This window comes from Triturus cristatus, chromosome 2_2 (genome assembly GCF_964204655.1).
Source record: "Triturus cristatus chromosome 2_2, aTriCri1.1, whole genome shotgun sequence".
Lineage (NCBI taxonomy): Eukaryota > Metazoa > Chordata > Amphibia > Caudata > Salamandridae > Triturus > Triturus cristatus.
Window position 1 is genome coordinate 1,075,559,230 of NC_140582.1, and position 22,558 is coordinate 1,075,581,787.

The window sequence follows — 22,558 nt, forward strand, 5'->3', positions numbered from 1 at the left end:
TACCTGCCTACTGAAAGAGGCAAGGAGTGTGCAGGAGAAGAGACTGCCCAGGACGAAAGGCCATATGTCTCCAGCAAAGGGAAACAAGGATAAAACTGAGAACCCCAGTAAGTGTGACAGGATACCTGTGCTGTAAAAAGGTCCTCCGGTCCTCTCAGTGCAGATCATGGAGTAAGCTGTGCCGAAGATTAGATCAACTGGGACTGCGGCCGCCAAGTGAGCAAAAGAAAGCATCACCACTGAGCAAGAGCCCAATCTGCCCAGGGGCTGACAATGCCTGAAGAAATCACCAGAAGAAGATTCAGCCTGGAAGCTGTAACTGCCTCTGCTAAGCCACTGCCGCAGCTGATCAAGAGAGTAACTGCTGCTGGGACAGGCACTGCTGCAAAGACCCTTCTCCCAGAATTCATCTTGCATCATTGTTTGGAAAGGCTGATGCCAACATAACAAACAGTGCCCACTGCAGTGAAGAGGGAGCAACTACATTGGAGCCTAGAATGTGCCAGTAAATGAGAGACAAAAAGGTGTGCAGATTGATATACTGGGCTCACTAGAGACAGTTGGTTGATGCTAAAGGTACGATAAACCGTTGAACCGCGCCACATACTTAAAACTGTAGGAACGCTGAACTAACTGCTTCTGAATTAAGCCTGCTTAAACTCTTAAAACAATGGGGATGTTAATTGAAGGAATCTTGGCCCTAAAGGTAAGGACGAGATTACCAGGCAGGGAAGGGGTTGTAGTACCTCACTGATAGATCAAAGAATTCTGCAACCCTGGATGACATATCCATTGAATTATACTTCATTTAGAATTGCTGTGAGATGAAATGCACTTTCTTTTTCATAAAGCTAAGCACTGGGCAGCTGTTTGCCTTGTTGGGTCTTTTTGGCTGATTGCAGAGTTCCGAGCTGTTTCTACACACACACCTACACACACACTCTCTCTTTTCTCTCTCACTCTCCCTCTCCCTGAGAAGCCACTGGTTGTTTGCCCTCAATACCTTGAGATTAAAGTGCGGGAAGGGTTGTATTCTTCCCAGTTTTCAGAGCCATAGTAGGACAAGCTCAGGACACCAGTGACAAACAACCTGAATAACTACGGCTGGGGGCCTGTAGCCGCTTTCTGCCCTAACCATCCCCACCAAACGGGGTCTACCACTCATTCTGACTCAGTTTCACTCACTTTTACTCATTTCCTGTCACTCACTTTTGCTCAACCTACACAAAGGTTTCACAGGTTTGTTTTTCTTGCTTTCAGGTGCCTGCGCTAGTGCACTTCAGGTACTCGATTGCTGCTCTTATGGACCCTCGTGGCTGGCCCACAGTTCCCTCTCACCTCAGGTACTGAAGTAGGAAACTTGTACAGTACATGCACGAGTCACTATCCATGTTTAAGATACCAGTCTCTTGCTTTTTCACCCTAACCTCTCCCTACTCTGGACAGGGTGGCGTGGGGTCAGTGAGGCTACTAACCTTACCACACACTGTGATGAGATGAGAGCAGGCAAAGTGACAGCCTGGCTGACAGACAACCCCAAGCATTTCAGGGCTTAAGCTTAAAGTGCCCAGGCTACCTATATGGATGATGTTGCACAAATAGGGTGGCACCTAGGTATGCAAGACCTTTGAGGCTGGGCAATCTAAAGGCTGGCAAGATACCTCAATGTGCCTGAGCAAGCCATCAGCCAGATTAACGGCCTCAGGTTGCCGCTTGTTCCACGAGGGTTGACATTTTATTTTATTATACCAATAGTGAACAATCACCTACTTTCCACTATTGGTATGATAAGAGGGCAGAAAACAAGAAGGCGAGCGACCATTGCATTTTAGCCATTCCAGGTGGGAGATGCCTTCTGTTCCCTAAACACTGTTACTTGCGAATGGTTCATAGATGGCAAAGTACAGCCGTAATTGGTTCATAGATGGCAAAGTACAGCCGGGTACACTTTTTTGTGCCAGATTTCTAAATTAAGGTGATCCTGCGCCATCAGTAGCTTTAGACAGTAAGCTCAAGGTATTCAATTTAGAACTTCCATTAAATCCCTTTAAAAGCCGGGGATTTATTCATTTTGGATAGTGCACACACTCTGTCATTTATATGGCCTTGCAGCGCTAGAGCAGCCCAAATAATTTTCAAATTTCGTTTCGAGGAAATTAAATGGTGATATCCATCAGCCTTTTCCTGGTATTTTTAAGTGTGGCTGAATTATTGAGATGTGCAATGGCGTGGTAATTAACAACACGTACATACAACCAAACACAATACAGAAGTCCTAGAACACACCTAACAATGCCAGACACGCCATTTGATGCCATCAGATGATTATTATGACACTCAAACATAGTTCCTACCACCAAATACCTCACAAATACTTCCATATGCTAAGTAATCTATATGTCAAATGCTCCAGATGAGACAAACTGTTTGGTAACGCTCTCCAGTTACATCCATCAAACACCATGAGAAGAACACAGCCATGCAGCAAGCAAGGCGTTCATGATGTACCTTCTCAGGCGCAACATGTGCTGCTGAGAGACCGTAGCAGTGTTGCCCAATCTGGAGTGCAAGCAGGCACCGTGCAGATCACAGCAATGTTCCAGTCTCTAATTCCTCCTTTCATTGGAGATGCTGGATGTGAAGTCAACAGTGTAAATTTTTTGACAACTGACTACACCCATCTTTGGTGTCTGATGTGTTACTTGAGGAAATTGTGCAGCAAACAAATGTGGGTGCCCAACATCTTTTGAAGAAGCATGGACGCACTTTGGGGCCTCATTCCAGGGCACACCTTTGGACTCCCACTTCAGCTGGGGAGTTTAAAAATGTTACACTGCTCATGGAAATACTACACAAACCATCAGTCCAATTTTACTGGTCTTCTCTTACTGTTTGGGAAAAACATAACTTCCCATCTGTCATGAGCAGAGATCATTTTGTGATTCTGCAGGGTAGGCTGCATTTTAGCATCAACAATCTGCAGGATTGCCACAGGACCATATAGACCATAACAGGTTGTTCGAAATTCAGCCTTTTTAGATCGTTTTTCTGGCATATTTTCTGAAATTTATACTCAAGGGAATAATACAGTGATTGATGAGATTGTAATCCTTTACAACGGGTGGCTTCTGTTCAGACAGTACATAACCAGCAACTAAGCTCAGTACGACATCAAGCTTCATATGGTATGTGACAGTTCCACTAATTATGTATACAGCCTGTGTGTGTACACTTGAAAGGACTCCAGTATAAATACTGCTGGGTACCCTTCCATATTAAGAATTAGTGAAAGAATTTGTGGGCACTTGCTCAATAACTATTTAATAAAGCCATATCTTTTAGATGGACAATTTCTCTTGAGGAGTACTACAGTGAGCAGTACAATAATGGTACTGTGGCTTGTGGGACAAACCAAGGTCTTTGCACAGAATTCCATCAGAAGCTCATTTGCAAAAAGCTCAAAAAATGACAGTCCAGTGTTTTGTATTGCAACAAACTACAAGCTGCGAAATTCACAGACCGAGAGGAGGCACAAGTGCTCACTACAATTTATGTTGACAGCATTTATCATCACGGTTTGGGGTCAGTTGGCAGAAATGCTTAAGCACAACTGTGTATTTGATTATAACAAGTACATAGGTGAAGCTTACAAAATGGACAACTACTTCAACCAAGTGATGCGACTTGTAAAACTCAGAGAGTAAGAAATATCTATCCACCTGATCCGTTTGGCCAAGTACAATGCATATGCAATCTATTGTCAGACCACCTTTCTTTGACTTTATTTTGGCCATTATCACTGCTGTAGAAACAGGGGCCTCTAATTCATCAGTTGTTGAGGGCGCTTCAACGCAGCAGGATTGGCACTTTGCAGATTTCATTCCTGCAACTGTCAAAAGTAAACCAGAACACGTGCAGAATTTGTATTCAGCAAAGAAAGAGGCCAGAGAGCCAGGCCTGTGCATTTCAACTTGCTTCACTTTATACCACACAAAAGTGAGGTTCTGGGATAATGACTGAAGTGGAGCAGCCAGTTTTAAGCGTTAGCATGCAACTTTAAAAAGCTGTGCATGGATACATATCTTCCAGGGCCCATAGCTCTTTTCTTTCTAAATTACATTTGAGTTTCTGTCTCTTCATTGGACTCTAGTAAACAGGTACACATTAGTTATGGTTGACGCCTGCTTGCTAACTTCATTCTCCATCAAAACATGGTGAATGCTTCATCCACTATATTACAAGTGCATTGCAATCAATAAACTGCATATAGCAGTGGACAGGACATTTGCCATGTTTTGCTTGCCAAACTCTAACACACACCTCTCCAACCAAGCATAAAAGTCTGGCCGTAAACTATCCACGCTTGTGGCAGTTGTGCACTGTACATATGCCACACAAAACAGTTCTCTAATGCTAGACTGGCAAAACTGTTGAGGAAGCATGCCACACTATGTGGGTCAGGGTTTACCTTCCTATACAATTTGTATCCAACAGTCAAGAGAATAAAATAAAGTGGATAAAATGTCATGAGTCTCATGTTGCCTGTCAATTAGGAATATTACACCATTCATCCTCACACTTCTGTCCCCTACGATTATACTGGCAGTAACATATGAGCTTTCTGTATGGGAGAGGATTTTCAATGCACCCACATGCAGTCATTGGTGACATCATGTAGGGTCTGACTTGGTATTTGGGTCCGGGCTTGACCTGCACCCAGGGAAACCTACCAAGCCCAGACATTTCTGAAAACTAGATACTTGGGGAAGTCCGGATTGGTGTGCCTTGCATGTTTTCTCACCAAGATTGGTGTCCAATTTTCAGAAATGTATTGGGTTGGTAGGTTTACCTAGGTGACAATGCAGCCCGGACCCAAATACTTACATTATCAGAATGAGTGAATTATTGAAAGAAGTGAATTTGTCTCCATTTTTGGCTTTCCAAATGTACGCCATTGTGCACGAAAGCGCACATTTTGATAAATGTTGCCTGAATCACATGATATTATGGACACACAAAGTTCAGAGTTGTACAAATAACCACTATTCCTAGACTCATTATAGGGGGCACATTCCAACAAGCATTGGCATAGCCAATAGGTCTCGCTTTTGGGACCTTATAAGTATTTAGTTATGCAGCACAATATCCTTGATGCAATAACATCAACTGTTGCATGGCCAATAATATCACATCTTTATCCTCTTTGCTGCTCTATGATTGTTAGAATTGATTAGCATGTAAATCCTTGCATTGTACACAAAAAAGAACCATGAGGAGTTTATAACTTTACTACAACAATGCAAGTATTGTCTCAATTTTGCCTGAATTGTAAGAATTCAAATTAAAGCCATGTATTATTATCATGTACTTTACATAATGAAATGTAAACATCTCAGAAAAAATATTGCTTATTAGAAGGAAAGAACATGTGTGGTTCAGTCCCGACCGAATAGTAAACACTGTAGTTGGACTACGGTCTTGAATCTATTTAAAGGACTAGCCAAACGCATGGACCCTATGGGCCTGTGGAAGGCAAATACGGCAACACGTAGACTGTCCCTTATTGCACTGGTGAAATGGAATAAACGGTTTTAAAAATTACCCCGAAGTTCCACCTTTGCTTCTGCAGAGTTTCCCCAGAGCATATAGAACACTGTGGGGAGGTACGGAGTAATTAATCATCATTATAAGCAGCAGCTGCGCTGCGACTGCCATGCACCGGAGCGTGAAGGCGAGACGGAGTTTGGTAGCAGCCTTCTTACCAGAATCTGGAGAGTTCCTCCACGCCTCTGCCAAGAAGGGACGTATCATCGTGGGAGAAAAAACAGAGCCAACCATCCACGGTAAGCCCGCGCACGCAACACAAGGCGTGACCGGCCGGGGATGCAGCCGGAATCTAAACGCTTCATAGGAAGCATTGTGGGGGAGGGCGGGTCCCATGTTAGGCTGCAGTAACTGGGAGCTAGCAAGTGTGAAGCCGTGCTGGGGAGTGGATCCTGCTGAGGAACACTGGCTCAACTACAGCCTCACAACGGTATTGCAGAATCCTGTGAGCCGATAAAATCAAGTACACAAGGCATAGCTCGGTTACCTTGCTCACGCAGACAGCGTGAACAAGCTATGGGGGCAATCAGAGAAAAACAGAGAAAACCCAGTGCAACTTGGGGAATTGAGTCTTGTATATAAAATGGCAGAACGAAGGCCACAAGAAATCAAAGAGCTAGTGAATTATAAAACAATGATAATATGACATTGTCTCGCAACCCTGAAAAGCGAGCTGAGGATAAAAATAGAACTGCAAGTACGATGGATGTATGTCATTACAACGCACACTTTTACAACGCATGCACTTACAACGCATTTTTTACAACGCAAAATCCATTACAACGCATTCCATTACAACGCATTACACTACAACGCATTTTTAAAAACTACCTTTACAACGCATTCCATTACAACGCATACTACCTTTACAACGCATACCATTACAACGCATAATATTAAATTGCATTTAAGGTAAGTATTAGATAGTATAGGGGTAAAAATTACTTTTCTAACTCCAGGGGGTGCAACAGTAGGGTAAGTGTTGGATAGTATAGGGGTAAAAATTACTATTCTAACTCCAGGGGGTGCAACAGTAGGTAAGTGTTGGATAGTATAGGGGTAAAAATTACTATTCTAACTCCAGGGGGTGCAACAGTAGGGTAAGTGTTGGATAGTATAGGGGTAAAAATTACTATTCTAACTCCAGGGGGTGCAACAGTAGGGTAAGTGTTGGATAGTATAGGGGTAAAAATTACTATTCTAACTCCAGGGGGTGCAACAGTAGGGAAAGTGTTGGATAGTATAGGGGTACAAATTACTATTCTAACTCCAGGGGGTGCAACAGTAGGGTAAGTGTTGGATAGTATAGGGGAACAAATTACTATTCTAACTCCAGGGGGTGCAACAGTAGGGTAAGTGTTGGATAGTATAGGGGTAAAAATTACTATTCTAACTCCAGGGGGTGCAACAGTAGGGTAAGTGTTGGATAGTATAGGGGTAAAAATTACTATTCTAACTCCAGGGGGTGCAACAGTAGGGAAAGTGTTGGATAGTATAGGGGTAAAAATTACTATTCTAACTCCAGGGGGTGCAACAGTAGAGTAAGTGTTGGATAGTGTAGTGTAATATTATGCGTTGTAATGGTATGTGTTGTAAAGGTAGTATGCGTTGTAATGGAATGCGTTGTAAAGGTAGTTTTTAAAAATGCGTTGTAGTGTCATGCGTTGTAATGGAATGCGTTGTAATGGATTTTGCGTTGTAAAAAATGCGTTGTAAGTGTAGTGCGTTGTAAAAGTTGCGTTTTAAAGGTTGTTCCCCAGTACGATCATTAAGGAATTGGAAAGAGCTCGGATAAGTGAACCTAATAAATTGTGGGAAATGACATCCCTAAAGAAATACATAGATTGCAAAAGGATACCAAGAGGCTTGAGAATCTTGTCCACTCTAAATGATTTAGATGATGATCTCATTAAAACCTGGCAAGATGACACGAATGAATGTTGATTTAAACTCATGCACACACTAATCACTCATGCTGATAAGAAACTGGAAACATTAACGGATAAAATTAATGAACTGGAAAAGTGAAAGAAATTGCGAGCGAAGGACGAAAATGGTGCACGCGCGACGGGAAAAGTGCAAGCAGACTGGTGAGTGGTGTGCGATGTGTGCGCACCATGACGAGAGAGGAAAGCCAGATGGGGCCTCTGCTCGTCATTGTGCGCATAACCGCACGCTCAATGCCACCCGGTAGGACTTTTGAAAGCCGACTCACTAAATGTCTCGAGAGCAGCGCATGTGCTGGCTCAGGCGAGACCTAAAAACGCAGAGTTTCCTTCAAAATCATTTTTCATTCAATACATTTTACACATGAACCTATGCACAGTTGGTACACCATGACAAGTCAGTATAAGGTGCAGATCAATTGATGGCTCAGGGTAATGCGTGTTTTGGGACAACCAACAATCACTATGTATGCCTGTGACCACAGCAGTCTGATGAACGTACTTCTGTAACTCAACCATAAGAGCAAAAAAAAAATACAGCTGAAAACTTTATCACCTAGTTCTATTTTTTCCTAATAATTTCCATATTTTTTTTTATTTCAACAATGTGTTTTGGGGAAAAACTTGAGCGAGCTACACAAATGACCACTTTCTGAATTCAGAAATGTGTCTACTTTTCAGAATGTTATACCAGGAGGGCAGAGTTCTTAATGGTGACAGATATATGACAGAGGTTATAGGTCTGATTGAGTTATTGCGAATAATGTCAGAAGCCTTAGGTCTGATCTGCTTCTTATGAAAAGTTAGAAGATTTGCACTGTGATAACCCTTCTTAGGCTCTATCATGAGGGGCTATATATCATTCTTTCAAATTTTGTACTTTTTTAAATTTTATGATTATGCCTAAGTGCAACCTTGCCGGGAAGCTTACGCACAATACAGTATGATGTAAATGTTAGCGGTCTGATTGAGTCAGATGTCATAGTTCACATCTGACTATTATGAAATGTTACGACAAAAGAGGTAGACTTGAGTTATTTCAAAAGCATATGTTAAAGACAAGATACCACGAAGGGTGGATTCTTATTTCACTGTGTTATTGCCTTTTTATTGGTTGCTTAATGAAATCTCACATTATAAAAGGTTATTAAAGGGTGTTGATTGAAAAAAACCACAGAACAGAAGATCTGCAATCTGATTTTCATTTGTGGCCCTGTTAGGAAGAATTGTATAATTTTTGTCAACGTTACAAACGTTTTGTGTAAGTGGATTTGGAATATGCGCTTATCTAAGACAGTGGAAGTTTTGAGGGTGAACTACATCTGTGGTTGACAAATGGCAAAAGGATATTGCTGTGCTGTCTGTGATTTTTAAGCTACTTGAAAGTGGAGCTGAGGTGTTGGGTAAGTGGTCATAGAATGAGGCCTGTGTGGTGACGTGGATATAGTTATGAGGGGCAGAGGTGTATCCTTTACTATGTTGAGGGAATGGTAATTTTCAAGTGGACTGGTTAGTGGAAATAGGGAGTTGGGCCTGTGAAACAGAGGATGCCTTACACAGCTGTTGAGGCACAATTATTTCTTGTAAAAAGGGCACACACACGTAATGGACACAAATGCTGAGTGCAAAAGGGCACTTCTGACCTAATAGGCACTCTGGTACAATGGGCACAATGCAACTAAAGTATTTTCAGGTGTGACGGGCATAGCTCACTCAAGGGGTGGTCAAATATCACAATAGTCCAGGCAAAAGGGCACAATTCAATAAAAGGGTTCTCAGGTACAAATGTTAGTTCATTCAAATGGTACTCTTATAGATGGGCGGAGCTCACCAAATGGTGTTCAAGTGCAAAGGGTGTGGGAGACTTAATGGGCACAGTGCGGAGTATGGTTTCTGACCAAGTGCAATTTCCCTTATGAAAAATGGCAACCCTGGCACAAAGACTCATCATTTGCTCCGATGGCCCTTTCCTGGGTGACAGTGGGGTCTCCATGAGGGTATCAGGCCGCCGGCTACATCACACTTTCTCTTAGTTCACTGCTTCCTACTTATGAAGGCCTTTGCTATTTACTGCTGTATGGCTAATTAAGCAACCCAGCACATAGACACAGCAGACTTGCTATAAAATGGTAGCTAAGTGTTCTCAATTATTGTATATTCTCAATGCCGGACTGCTAACCAAAATAGCCCATGCAAAAACGTTCAAACTAGCCCCACACTATTAGAGGTAGTGACAAGAATGGGGCCATGCAAGCTTTAAAGTAGTACATTATTAGTAACTACTTCCCCATTGAAGTGAAACAACGTTCTGATATTTTGGGGGTTTAATTAAAACACAATGCTCCACATAAAATCAAGATATTAATTGCATGTCTGATTTGCAAAACTGTTTTGATATGGAAATAAATTTACAAATAGCTGTAAACGAAGTGCAGAAACCTCCTCTGAAGAAAAATGAAAGTAGTTTCAGTCGCCTTTGTGGTTCCACGGACCTCCCTATGCAGTGTGCACAGCCTTCGAGACAGTTTTATTTTACCTGCTTACACTTGTACAGCATATTTAAGGCACTGCTAATAAAGTTATTTCTCAAAGGAAAAATATGGTTATGCAGAAATCTTTTGGAGATAAATGAACCAATGGAATACATGGAAATTATTTAGAATTCATAACATAGCTGTCACTGGCTTCTTTTTAGCCAACAATACGCAGCACACAGGCACTTCTATATGTATACGTAGGATGGGAAAGAATATACTAAAAGACCCATATTCATTGGTGTGGCTACACCCAAATGCCAGAGGTGGCATAAGTGATGCACTTTTGTCCCTGATTGACATCGCAGGCCTGTCCTTATGTTCTATCCTTAGTCCTACGGATGCCTCCTATTCGACATGGAGGGGCTAAGGGAAGACCAAAGAGTGTAAACTACATAGAGTTAACAGGGCTCTTGCAATCTAATTCTCCTTTTTTTTTAATATATATTAGACAGGTATAAGACAACAATCAAAAACAAAGTAAAGAATTCACATTGCTTGGTTGATGGAACTTCGAAGTATAGCCATGAGTGCCTTAACTCTTAGGGCTGATTAAACTATTATCATGTTGTTGCCCATTCCAAGATTCCCTCAGATGAAATGATATATTTTACAAGGAAGGCGTCTAGACTTTTTGACTTGCCGCAACAAAGCCACAAACTAAGGATCTCTCAAATGTGATCTGTGGAGCAGGGTGCAGAGTCAACCCGGGTGATCAGCCAGAAAAGGCACAAAAGGAGACATCTCACTAAATGAAGGATCTGAAGGAGAAAGTCTTCCTGTAGGTTCAACCAAAGGACTGAGTACAGGAACCATACATCCTGATTCAGAAAAAGGAAACTAACGCTCATCCAGCTGAGGAGAGCTCACCACGTTGACTCAGATAAGTTGAACATTCACTGCATTTCCAAGATTTAGAAATGGACAACAAAAAGAGGCAATGCATTTATTTTGGCCTGCCACTCTGTGTTGGATTAGTATAAACCAAGGGGTGAGTAAAAATCAACTTAACGTTTCCCACATTTTAGAACTGGCCTGTGCATACAAGTGAATAGCAGAGCCGGACAGGCCATTTTTTCTACCGGGCATTTCCCCAGTAGGCTGGAGCCCTTGGGGACTGTTTTGAAAGCCCATGGTAGCTTTTGGTGCCACTGTCACTTTCCCCACCTTCCCAAGGTTAACTGCAGCAGTCAGTGGAGCCTTCAAAGAGAGGGAGGGAGGGGAAAGGGAGAGAGAGAGAGAGAGAGAGAGAGAAAGCGATCAGAGAAGGAGAAGAGAGGGGAAAGAAGTTAAGAAAAAGAAGGGATGGATGGAAAGAGACAGGGCGAGGAGACGAAGGGAGTGGGGCTGGTTTGAGCATTTTTGCCAGGGCTGTTTTTGGTTCCCCAGTCTGGCCTTGGTGAGCAGTGAAGACATCTATGCAGGACACAACTGAACTAAAAGCCAAGGACTGCATTCTTCGTAGTAATAAATGGTTGACACAAATGAATTGCAAGCATACAGATAAACTACTGATAGTAACGTGTTTTATCCGCAGAAGGATTAAAGACTGGCTACTGTTTATTGATAGCAAGCTTCTATTCACCAGAAAAGTGTTTATCACCCAATTAGGTTTCAGAATAGAAGCACGCTATTTTCCAATCAGCAGCACTTCTGAAACTAGTCTCTCTGAAAGCAATTATCCTTTTCTTTTAATCAGGCCTTCACTTCACCTAATTACAAAGAGGAAATAATCACTTTTCCAAGTTCCTCATTTCAGGATACAATAAAGAAAAGGCTTCGGACTTTAAAACAAAATGTTAAATGGCAGAGTCTAATCAATTAAAGATACCTTTAAGGCTGTTTTGCTGTGAATGAAACTAGCAATGTTTAATTAATGTATTAACTAAACGAATTAGCAAATTTACTACCACCAATATAACATTCTATTTTGTCTTGTTTCAATCCTTTTCAGACTTAACAGTGTAGGGGATTTGCAGCCACTTCTAATGTGCTAAACATCCTTCTCTTTGTTGTGTTTCTGACACCGCCAGCGAATCATTAACCAACTGTAACAAGTGATACAGGAAAGAACTGCTGGGTGGGATACCTGGAGCCAGCTGCCGATGCAGGTGACAGCAGGACAGCAGAGTGCCTGGACTGACTCACGCCTCTCTAAAAAATACTGATAGCTATATGTATCATTCAATTGCAGGAGAGAGAAGCAATTTTAATGTGAACCTTACATGGCAGGCTCAAACTGTAAAAGACGGAATGCTGATGCTGGGAGCCCGCAAGGAACAATACAAGGGAGGGAGAGGTGTGGCGCAGCGGGAAGAGCGGCTAACTCCGGAGCGCAGGGATCATGGTACGATTCCCGGCGCCAGCTCAGCATCATGTGACTCTGGGCGATAGGTCACTTAATCTACCCAACGGCCCCCAGCGCCTTGAAACCTTAAGGGGGTAATATGTTCGCGCTTGACAAATATGGATTATTATTAGAAGAACTGGGAGGATAAGGTCTTCAAGACTTGGTAGCAGATAAATAGTTAAAGATGCTATACAAAATGTGAGACATGTTGTTCTTGGTGGAGCCAGAGGCAATCCAAGCGGCTAGATTGGTCAAATGGCACTAATGCCCAACTTAAGATTCCGTCTGATAAACTAGCTAAGCTTTGCCTGCGCCTTTCTCAGCAAGATAATTACACGGGAAGAATTACTGGTTTCCATGAGACCTACGAGAAGGGAAGCGCGGTACTATTCTGCAAAAAACTCGCTGAAACAATTGTTCCTTCCTCAAGATGCCATCCTATGAATAATGCATGCACGTAGGTCTTTGACACCCTTACCATTGCAGGCTCCTTCGAGGTCATTCCCTGCATGTCGAGTAAAGTGACTGGAGAAAAAGAATGGCTTATCCTAACACTGTGACACACAATGTGAGGTTTAAATTACTACAATTTAATATACTGCCCCACAGCTACTTGACCCGAAAGAAGATTCATAGAATGTTTCCAGCATCATCTGGCAGGTGCCCCAGATGTGGGACAGATGGAGCAGACCTCTTACACATGTTTATGTCCTGTCCTAGGCTTGCAGCATTCTCAGCTGCAATTTTTGACTGGACCCACCACAGCCTATAGAGTAGGGTTTCAAAAAAGTGGGTCGTGAGCTGATTTTTGGTGGGTGGGGAAAGTGAGAGCAATGAATAAAGATGCCTTGAAATTCTGTGTTTAAATTGTCACATTTGCCAGGGCTTCAAAGACAGAGGTCAAATGTCAGGCTATGTCTTCTGATAAACTGCTGCAGGATGGGTGTTTACTTTCATTTCTCTGGCTGCAAAGCGAGAGGAGTTCTTCAAGTGAACTATGTGATAATCTTGCTGGAGTAGAGGGAATTTGAAAGGAAAGTCGTTTTTTGCAACACAAAACAAAATGTAAATACCTGTAAATGAACTGCAAGGATGTAGCAGTTAGAAAAGGGAAACTGAAGCACGTTTTTAGGTCGAGGACCGTCCGGTCTGCCGAAGGCAGAACCGGAAGTCGGAGATTTAATGTTTTGGAGAAGACGGGCTTGAACCCGCCCCTCTTCTCCCCTGTTCTCCCCTGTTCTCCATTGGCTGGCCTCTTGAATGCTGGCCAGCCATTGGAGAAGAGGCTTTGTCACTTCGAACAGGCCCCGTCCTTTTCGGATTCGGGGGCGTGTTTTTTCGTTACTTTTCTAATTATCTCCTCCAACCAATGGCAAGAGGAGAGAAAAGCAAAACACGCCCCCGAATCCAAAACCGCCACTGCGTTTCTCCGAGGCATTTCTGCTTCGCCTCGGAGAAAGGCAGTGGTGTCCCGGCGTCCGGAGAAAGCTCGTCGTAGCATAAGCAAGGACTCGTATAACCAAAATTATCCTCTGTGTTTCCCCGACTGCGTAGTATCTGCGAGGACCAGGCTTTCCTTCGTGACGTATGCCAGGATTTACCTCTATGTTTAATGAGGGCAAGAGCAAGGCGCTCTGAACATCCTACCTTGGCACGAGGATACGCTGTCTACATCTCCAGCTGTTTATTCTGTGCATAGATGCAGCGCTGCTGGGTGCAGTGAGCGCAAGCCTTGTGCTCCAGGGAAGTTCAGCTGTGCATTTGAGACAGTGCAACTAAAGCACCTCTAGTTTTGAGGCCAGCGCCGTTTGTGATTTACCTGCGTCACATGTCCTCAAGTCAACAAGGCCCTGGTATGGAGCTGACAGCCCCGGGGAGCTCCTTGATTGCCGCGAGAAGGCCCCCAGGCCCCTCAGCGCTCCCTAGGTGAGACGGCGAAAGGCCGTGGCCGTCTGTGTCTTTTCCTGCCTCTGGCCCGGCAAGGGCCCTAGAATGGTGAGCAGCGGGTGACAGGGTCTCCGAGCTACGACCACCGTGTGTATGAGGCGATAGCTCTGGCATGAGGCGCCGAATCCTGGTGACCCGCAGTCGAGCTGTCTCTGGTGACGCTCCCGGCTCCGCGGGTGGCTCCCAGGTCCTGTCACAGGTGCATCAGGGCGCTGATGTGACATGTGAGCTGTGCGCGAGTGCAGGGCACTCCCAGCCTGTCATCCGAGGGCCGTGCTTGAATCCAAACTCATCAGGCACCGTTACCTAATCCCAGGCCGAGTTTATCCCCTCAGACTGGCGCGCAGCCACCTCCCATACGGCTCACACAGGATCGCACAGCTGGAGGAGTGAACGCAAGCTACAGAGACAGGGTGAATGAAGCTCTAACCACTGTACTTGAAGTACAGAGACGAGCTGCTGTCAACCTAGCTAGTATCCCGTAGTGTCCAGTGTACTGTAGGGTTTATGTAGCGCTTCGTGCCCTTTTTTTTCCGCGGGACAGGACAGGGAAAGCAACGAGGTAGGGGACAGACAGGGCAAGCAACAACGGGGGAGGGGGCAGACTGGACAAGAAGCAGTGCAGGAGAGGGGCGGGGTGGGACAAGCAACAGTGTGGGGGGGGGAGGAAGGGATGCAAGTTAAAGAAAACAAGCATTTACAATGCAATGGTCTCGGCATTGGTAAAGTTAGAGCTATTGGCATTGCTCATGACATTATTTTTGTTTATGTTTTTGTTTTTAAAACATTTAAAGAAACGGCATTGTCATGAGCAATGCCAATAGCTCTAACTTTAACAATGCCGAGACCGTTGCATTGTAAATGTTTGTTCTAATTCTGACGTGTAATGGAAACCGAGATGTTAATAGAATCAAAACAAATTAAGACACTAACTTGGTGATGCACAAATTATAAATATTCACAGAAACCCGATCTCCAATCGTTAGCGTCTGTGTGCTATATAGTTCTATCAGTATAACTGAATGTCTGTGCAGAGTTCGTGGCCATTTCAATGGCAAATGTGCGGTTTGTGAATGACAGTGCGCTACCACACGAAGCTTTAGCTACACTCAAAAAACGCCCCTCTTCACGTTCTTTAAAAGTAGGTGGGTCATGAAAGTTTGTCATTCTTAAAAGTGGGACATGGTTCTAAAAAGTTTGGGAACCACCAAGAGTATCTCTGGTTATCAGGACAGGAGAGCAGGAAGGGTCACCGTAGATGAAATGCAGTAAGCCACACATGATGCTGACAGGCATCCCTAGATACAAGATGCCATGAAAGTCAAGAGGCGGAGAAGTACTTATGTGCGCCCTGGGAGGAAATGTATCTTCTCAACAGTTGAGAAAGACTTCATATTGCTCCTGGCAATGTAGCTCCAAACAATTTCATATTCTGGCACTGCGCCACTGGAGGCTTAAGAAGGGTCCGTGCCAGATTGTAAAAGGGGACATTCATCTGGCAGGAAGAATGCCCAAACCGCCCAATCAACATTATACCAATTCTCACTATACTAGAAGTGGTTTAATGAAAGTGTTTCTAATGAAGTTTACCTGTGAAACTATGAAATGACACATATGACGCATTGGTGTGAAGGAACCAATTGACCTCTGGGAATGAATTAGCCATGAAGGCCACTAAATATGACTCGGTGTCCGCACACTGCACCAGGACAGTCAGCACCAGCCTAAGGCATAGCTCCGGGATGAGCAGAAGGAAGCAAGGAAGCACAGCAACTGAGACTCAAACCAGCTTAAGAGGTGGTGGGGTATCCCAGGCAACAATAATGAGGGATAACTCAAAGCAAGCAAAGAAGTGCCAGGTAAAGGGGAAGAATGAATATGTATAATGGTGTTTCGAAGAGACTAGGGAAAACAAGAAACTTTAGGCAGGCAGAGAGTGTGGGTAAATGGACGGTGGGCAAGAGAGAACAGGGCAGAGGGCTCAGTTAAACGGACAGGAAACATGAGAGGAAGAGGGCACAGATTGGCAGTACAATGCTGTCAATGGTCAAAAAAATGACTGCCAGAGCAAGAAACAACCCTGGCTTGCGAGGTGAGCAGTTCACCCCTCTTCTTGCTCTCCTTCCCTTTTCACATCTCGAGCTGCAGTCACTGATGGTGTACCAGACTGACAAACAGAGAAGGCCATCAGCCTGTGGTGGGGTATCTCTGTGAGGCAAGGCAAAGCCAGAAGAATATTTTATTCGGCTTGAGACTTACAGATGAACCCTTATCTAAGGCAAAGTTTGCTTCCGCTACTGCAGCCCCTACAGACATGCCAATCATCTTGGAGAGTAAGCATTTACATTTTATTACTAAGAGATCTACACACTTTATTTTAAAAAATCTAAATATATGGGATTGTAATTCAATTTTAAGAGACTTAATACAATATATTGAGTGTTAAATCTTACACAAATGTAGGGCCATTGGTATGAAAGGTTTTAGCTTTCACAAACCTGCTGGTTCTGTAACTCCGAGGGTTTGAGAATGTTAAAACCCTTTTTTTCTAATGTGCTAACAGAAATTAAAACATTGGAATGTTGAGAGCTCCATTAAAGACAAAGAAGTGGCTGCGGGCTAATAACAGCTAGCATAGGCCTTCTGCTCCAACACGCCAATGTTTCTTTCTGTTTCTCTCTTTTTAATTTAGAACATTCTACCCTCAGTGGGTGGAATGTTCTAATATCCTAATAGACCTTCTGCCTCAGACTATGTCAACTTACAAAAAGCCCTCCCCCTAGTTTGGTTTATGGCCGTTAACAAACGGTATATCCTTTGGCAGCAGGCTATAAGTCTAGTGTAAAATCGACCATTTTTATGTTTCATTATGCATAACACATTTAACGACTCGGAGAAAGATTTTCCGAATCTCTAAATAAGTTTAGAAATGGATATCAAATCGATATTTTGAAGGGGTGTGTCCCCTTCAAATTAAACATATGTATCAATAGTTTGAGACCGTAATTTCATTGAATGGGGCGAGAAGCACAACACGACAAAGGCAGCACTATAACCGGTTCATTTCAGAGGAATTTATTTGACTTTTGGTACTCGTCCTTTCAATTTGCATTCAGACATAAAGCGGATAGATAATTACAATTCTTTACACTAGAAATCAAAATGCTTTCCAGTGGGATGACCCAAAACGTGAATAGCAGTGGCAACAAAGCCAATGTCTGAAGGGGGTGACCTACCCTTTGCCTTTTCTATGTATTCTAAATGTGGGCGGATCCACAATGGGAGTGAAATCAAAGCCACCAATGAGCGTTGTGAAGAAATTGCCACCTTCTTCACTAATAAAGTCTTGAAAATTGATCAATCCTTCATTCAAACCTCTAACCCTCCTTCCCTCTTAACCTGTCCCACTCTAACCACCCCTGATCATTCAGAAAGAGTTCTTACCAAGGACAATCAGGTCTGCCTCCAGCTAAAAAACAATGCGCATTGGTCCGACTTTGAGCTAATGTCAGAAAAAGAGGTTTTCAGTATAATTTCGAACCTAAAACCTTCCTCCCACACTATGGACCTCATCCCATCCACAATCATAAAAGAACTTAACCACACCATTTCCCCTTTCTGGAAAAAAATCATCAATGCCTCTCTCACCTCAGGCTGTGTCCCAGACTCCCTTCAACTTGGACAAATCACACCCATTCTCAAAAAAACAGGGGCCGACCCTAATGATCTCAACAACCTCAAACCTATCTCCAACCTCCCATTCCTTGCAAAAACATTGGAGAAATGCGTTCTCCACCAACTCAACAAACACATTGATGAGTTCAACCTCCTCGACACCTTTCAATCAGGATTCAGGAAAGGCTGTAGCACGGAAACAGCTATGCTCAACGTCTCTGACGATATTCACAAGGCTTTAGATGAAGGTGATGCCTGCCTACTCATCCTTATTGACCTATCTGCGGCATTCGACACAGTAAATCATCCAGCGCTTCTGGAGACCATGTCGAAGCGCTCTGGCATCAATGGCACAGTACTAAAATGGTTCACCTCCTTCCTTCAAAACCGCTCGCAACAAATTAAAATCAACTCCTGTCTCTCGAAGCCAACAAAAGTCACACTTCGGGTCCCGCAAGGCTCGATCCTCTCCCCGGCCCTCTTCAATCTTTTTATGGAGCCCATCACAATCATCTTGAAAAAAGCTGGAGTGAATTACCACCTTTATGCTGATGACACAGAAATCTATTTCAAAATCAAGTCTCCCAGCGACATCCAACACCTCAATGCCACTCTAACCGAGATCCAAACTTGGTTCAACGCTAACCACTTAAAACTCAATCCAGATAAAACAGAACTAATCCTACTCTCTCCAAAAAGTAACCATCGTCCAATCCAAGAGTGGCTCAAGAATCTGGTCGCCCTAAACTGCCCCATCGTCCTATCCGACTCAGTTAAGTCTCTAAGCATCACCCTTGACAAGAACTTATCTTTGCAGGCCCACATCAAAAACTCTGCAAAAAGTGCTCTTTTCTCTCTAAAACACCTCAAGAAATTGAAACCTTTTCTTCCGCATGATGACCTCAAGACAGTAGTCCAATCCCTAGTTCTCTCTAAAATCGACTACTGGAACGCCATCCTAACAGGGACTCCAAAAGCTCACCTAGCCCCTCTAAGGGCAGTGTTGAACATGGTCGCTCGACTCGTATCTGGAGTAAATAGATTTGATCACATCACTCCAGCTCTTAACTCCCTCAACTGGCTTCCCATGGAAGGGAGGTGTATTTACAAACTGGCCTGCATCACACACAAAACCCTTCACTCTCCGGCCCCTAACTACCTGAACAACAAACTGATAAGAGCAGGTCAATCCAGATCGCTGAGAAGCTCCAACTCACTCCTTCTTATTCCTCCGAAACTGAAAAAGAAAACCACACAATACCGATCGTTCTCTGGCAACGCTCCCAGGATGTGGAATGCTCTCCCTAGAGTCCTCAGATGCAACCCCTCCTTCTCCTGTTTCAAAAGGGACCTGAAAATCCATCTCCTTAACAAATACTTTCCTGACCAACGTCAACTAACCTAGACTTCAATATCTGAGTTTACTCCTCTCTCTTGACATTCAAGGATAGTTGGTGACCGGACTGTGTTAACCACCTTATCTTCCATGCTGTATTTTTTTTATCCCTGGTTTTGCTTCCTTACTGCCTGCCTACTATGTAATGCAATTTCCGTCTGTTTTTCTTCACAGTATGTATGTAAAGCGCTTTGATACCTACGGGTCAAGCTAGCGCTATATAAAACTTTAAAAATAAAATTAAAATAAATAAAAAATAAAATGGCTGAAAGGGGCTGACCCTCTCTACTTATTCATATTTTAGCAATGTGTCATTTATGATCACACATCTGGCAAGACAGCTATAGTTGCCTTTTAAATCAGACCTGAAAAAAAATGACCATGTGAAAGACAAGGGTGTCGGAAAAAGATGATTTTTAACAACAAGCCAGGCTTCGAGACATGGTAACCACCACCCAAAGGAAAACCAATGCTGGAGGCCAGTTTATACGTATCAGGATACTTCTGTGAAAATAAGTACTTTAAAAGGCAATAGAAGATAGACTACCTTTAATTCCCGCTACCAGCATAAAATGTGTGCGCACTAGAAAACGTGCTTTCACAAAAGCTGCACCAGACGTGTGTACAGCACACAGACATTGCGAACCAAGGTAATCTCGTCCTATTTTGTCCAAAAAGTAATTACTTAACATTATATAGGTTTATACCGCGACTTTTTCAGAAAACACAAATAAATATCCTTTTTAAATGACACGCAGCACCTTTCCCTCTTACATATTTAGGAATAGGATGAATGCAAGGAAGGAAGCTCCCCGTCCCAGGTGCCTCGCCCCCTTCAAAGTATTTGTTTATCCAGCGCCACTCCGAGCCCCTATCTGTGTAATGACTTCCTCTCGGCTCCGGGGTGATTACCCACACGGCTGGTCACTTTATTGCTTCATAATGGCTGTTTATTTAGTTTACTGCAGCAGCAACATGCACGCAGGAAGCGGACTCACCATACTCCTTGCGAAGGTGGTCTGGAATGTGGGGTTCATAACCTTCCTTCTCGGGCACCTCGATGAAGTCACCGTCATCTTCGTCGTCGGAGGCCTTCGACTAATTTAAGAACAAGTAGACAAGAGAGAACTATGATGAGTGAGGGCTTCTTGTGGGAACTTTCGGTACAAACTCCCTGGCGGCGAATTTGCGTTTAAACAAAGGCAGGAGGTTCTTTTGAGTTGTTTTTATTTAAAACCTCCAAAACTGTATTTCGGACACAATAAAACAGGGTCCATCTACTGCAAATTTTGTACTCGGGGTCCAGTCCTGAAACTGATGGCACAAATTGAATGACTTGTGGAAAATCACAAACAAAGCTCCATTAAATGGGTCTAATCCCATTAAAACTGAAAGGAAGTGCCTCAAAGCAATGTTTGGAAATTAGCCAATACCTATACAGGAGTGCGAAGGCGGACTTGAGAACATGTGAGAAGGACGCGGTTAAATAATAAAGCATTTGGTTGCAAGCAGGGGCGTAGCTTTGGCTGGGGCGTGGGCTAATAAATATATTTTCTGGCAAATAGTTGGGTACAGAGGCCTTCAGTCGGGTATGGTGAGGTGTCCGTCTGATTCCACCAGGAATTTTTTACAAAAACGCAGGCAAAAACACACACTCTCTCTGCTTTGAAAGTCTTAAAAAATGTTGGTTATTTTACAAAATATATTGTGTTTTCTCTCATTTACTACCCCTGCCAATCCACATTCCTTTACCTTTCTGCCAGGGTCTGCTCCTCCGCTATAGCGGAGGAGCGTCGCCCTACTGCTGAAAAGAAGCAGACAGACTTATTATAAAATGCCAATACAAATATTTTATTGTCATTTTATTTTTCACTTCCAGTCCGCGAGTCTAGGACGGGGGCGGAGCCATGTCACAGCGTCAGCAGGCGGGGGAGGAGGTGCTGTAGGCACTGAAAGTGCACGTCCGTTTGGCAGGCTGTCTTAGGACGGCCAAACGGACATGCACACTTGGATATCTCCAGGCTGTTCCTTGGAGATATCAGCAGTGCTCAGGGGCATTGGCTCCCAGTCGCTGCTGGAGCGTGAAACCGGCCTACTTCGTCCAATCCCAGTGCTTTTCTCATGCTGGGAGTTAAAGCAGGAGAGCAGCGTTGGGATTGCGTGGGGAGTCTGAGAGCCTGTGCTCATGGGTATTGTACTGGAGGAAATAGAGGAGCGTGGGAGCAGAAGATCATGGAGGCGGCAGCCAGCAGCGAAAGGTAAGTGAACATTTATTTATTTAGAATTTCTTCCCCACACTGTCCCCCCCTACGTCGAATTGAAACGAGCACTGCCCCCAGCCTCAACTTCAGAGCTCTCAATCGTGGCCTGTTATAAACACCATTTATAATGGGCCACAATTGAGAGCTTTGAGGTTGCGCCTAAGAGCATTCCTGGTTTCTTACAGTGCCTGAGTCGAAATGTTCGCCCGATCACCCCACCACTTTCAAATACAAGCAGCTGCCACTCTACACTACTCTTACACCTTATGTCATAATGTAATAGTCACCAACTTCAAATCCAAAGATGTTATAATAATGGTATTATGGTCTACAATACATTCACATCTAGATTTTAGCCTCTAGTTAATAGACTTAGTAAAATGAAAAGTCACATAAGTAGATGAAAAGCTCTGTTTGATCAATGAAGAATGCCCCCTTGTTTTGAAAAGCCTTGTTATATGACAAATTGGAATATCTCATGGAATCTATATAGTTGTAAATTCTAGCCTTCAGCATGACAGATCAGTGTTGCAGTGGTTGGAATCTTTACAAACCACAGTAGTATGTTTACTTATTGTATTCTCTTGTCATCACATGGCTGCTGAAGGGGGTGTTACCATCAAGATAAGCCCTCTGATCAATTTACTATGGTCATTGCTCCTTTGAAGGTCATGCACTTTAAGACCTTCACAGGAGCCCCAAGTAGGATAACTGGCAGATCCCTAGGGATTGCTAAATCTTCTTTCTTTTCATAAAATTAAGTTCCTAGAAAATCTCTCCGATCTCTCGCAAGTTGCCATCCATGTCCACAACCAATGGATAGAATGCAAAATGTTCAAAACAAA

The 22,558-nt window shown here is 43.5% G+C and overlaps 1 protein-coding gene across 2 annotated transcripts in view; it reads right to left on the reverse strand.

Moving 5' to 3' along the window:
* Positions 1 to 22,558, reverse strand: part of UVSSA (UV stimulated scaffold protein A) — a 287,019-nt gene that overhangs the window by 103,646 nt on the left and 160,815 nt on the right. For both annotated transcript variants that reach the window (XM_085642589.1, XM_085642590.1), the window contains exon 8: positions 20,451 to 20,550. In XM_085642589.1, the coding sequence (XP_085498715.1) occupies positions 20,451 to 20,550 (100 nt within the window). The remainder of the gene's footprint in view (positions 1 to 20,450; positions 20,551 to 22,558) is intronic.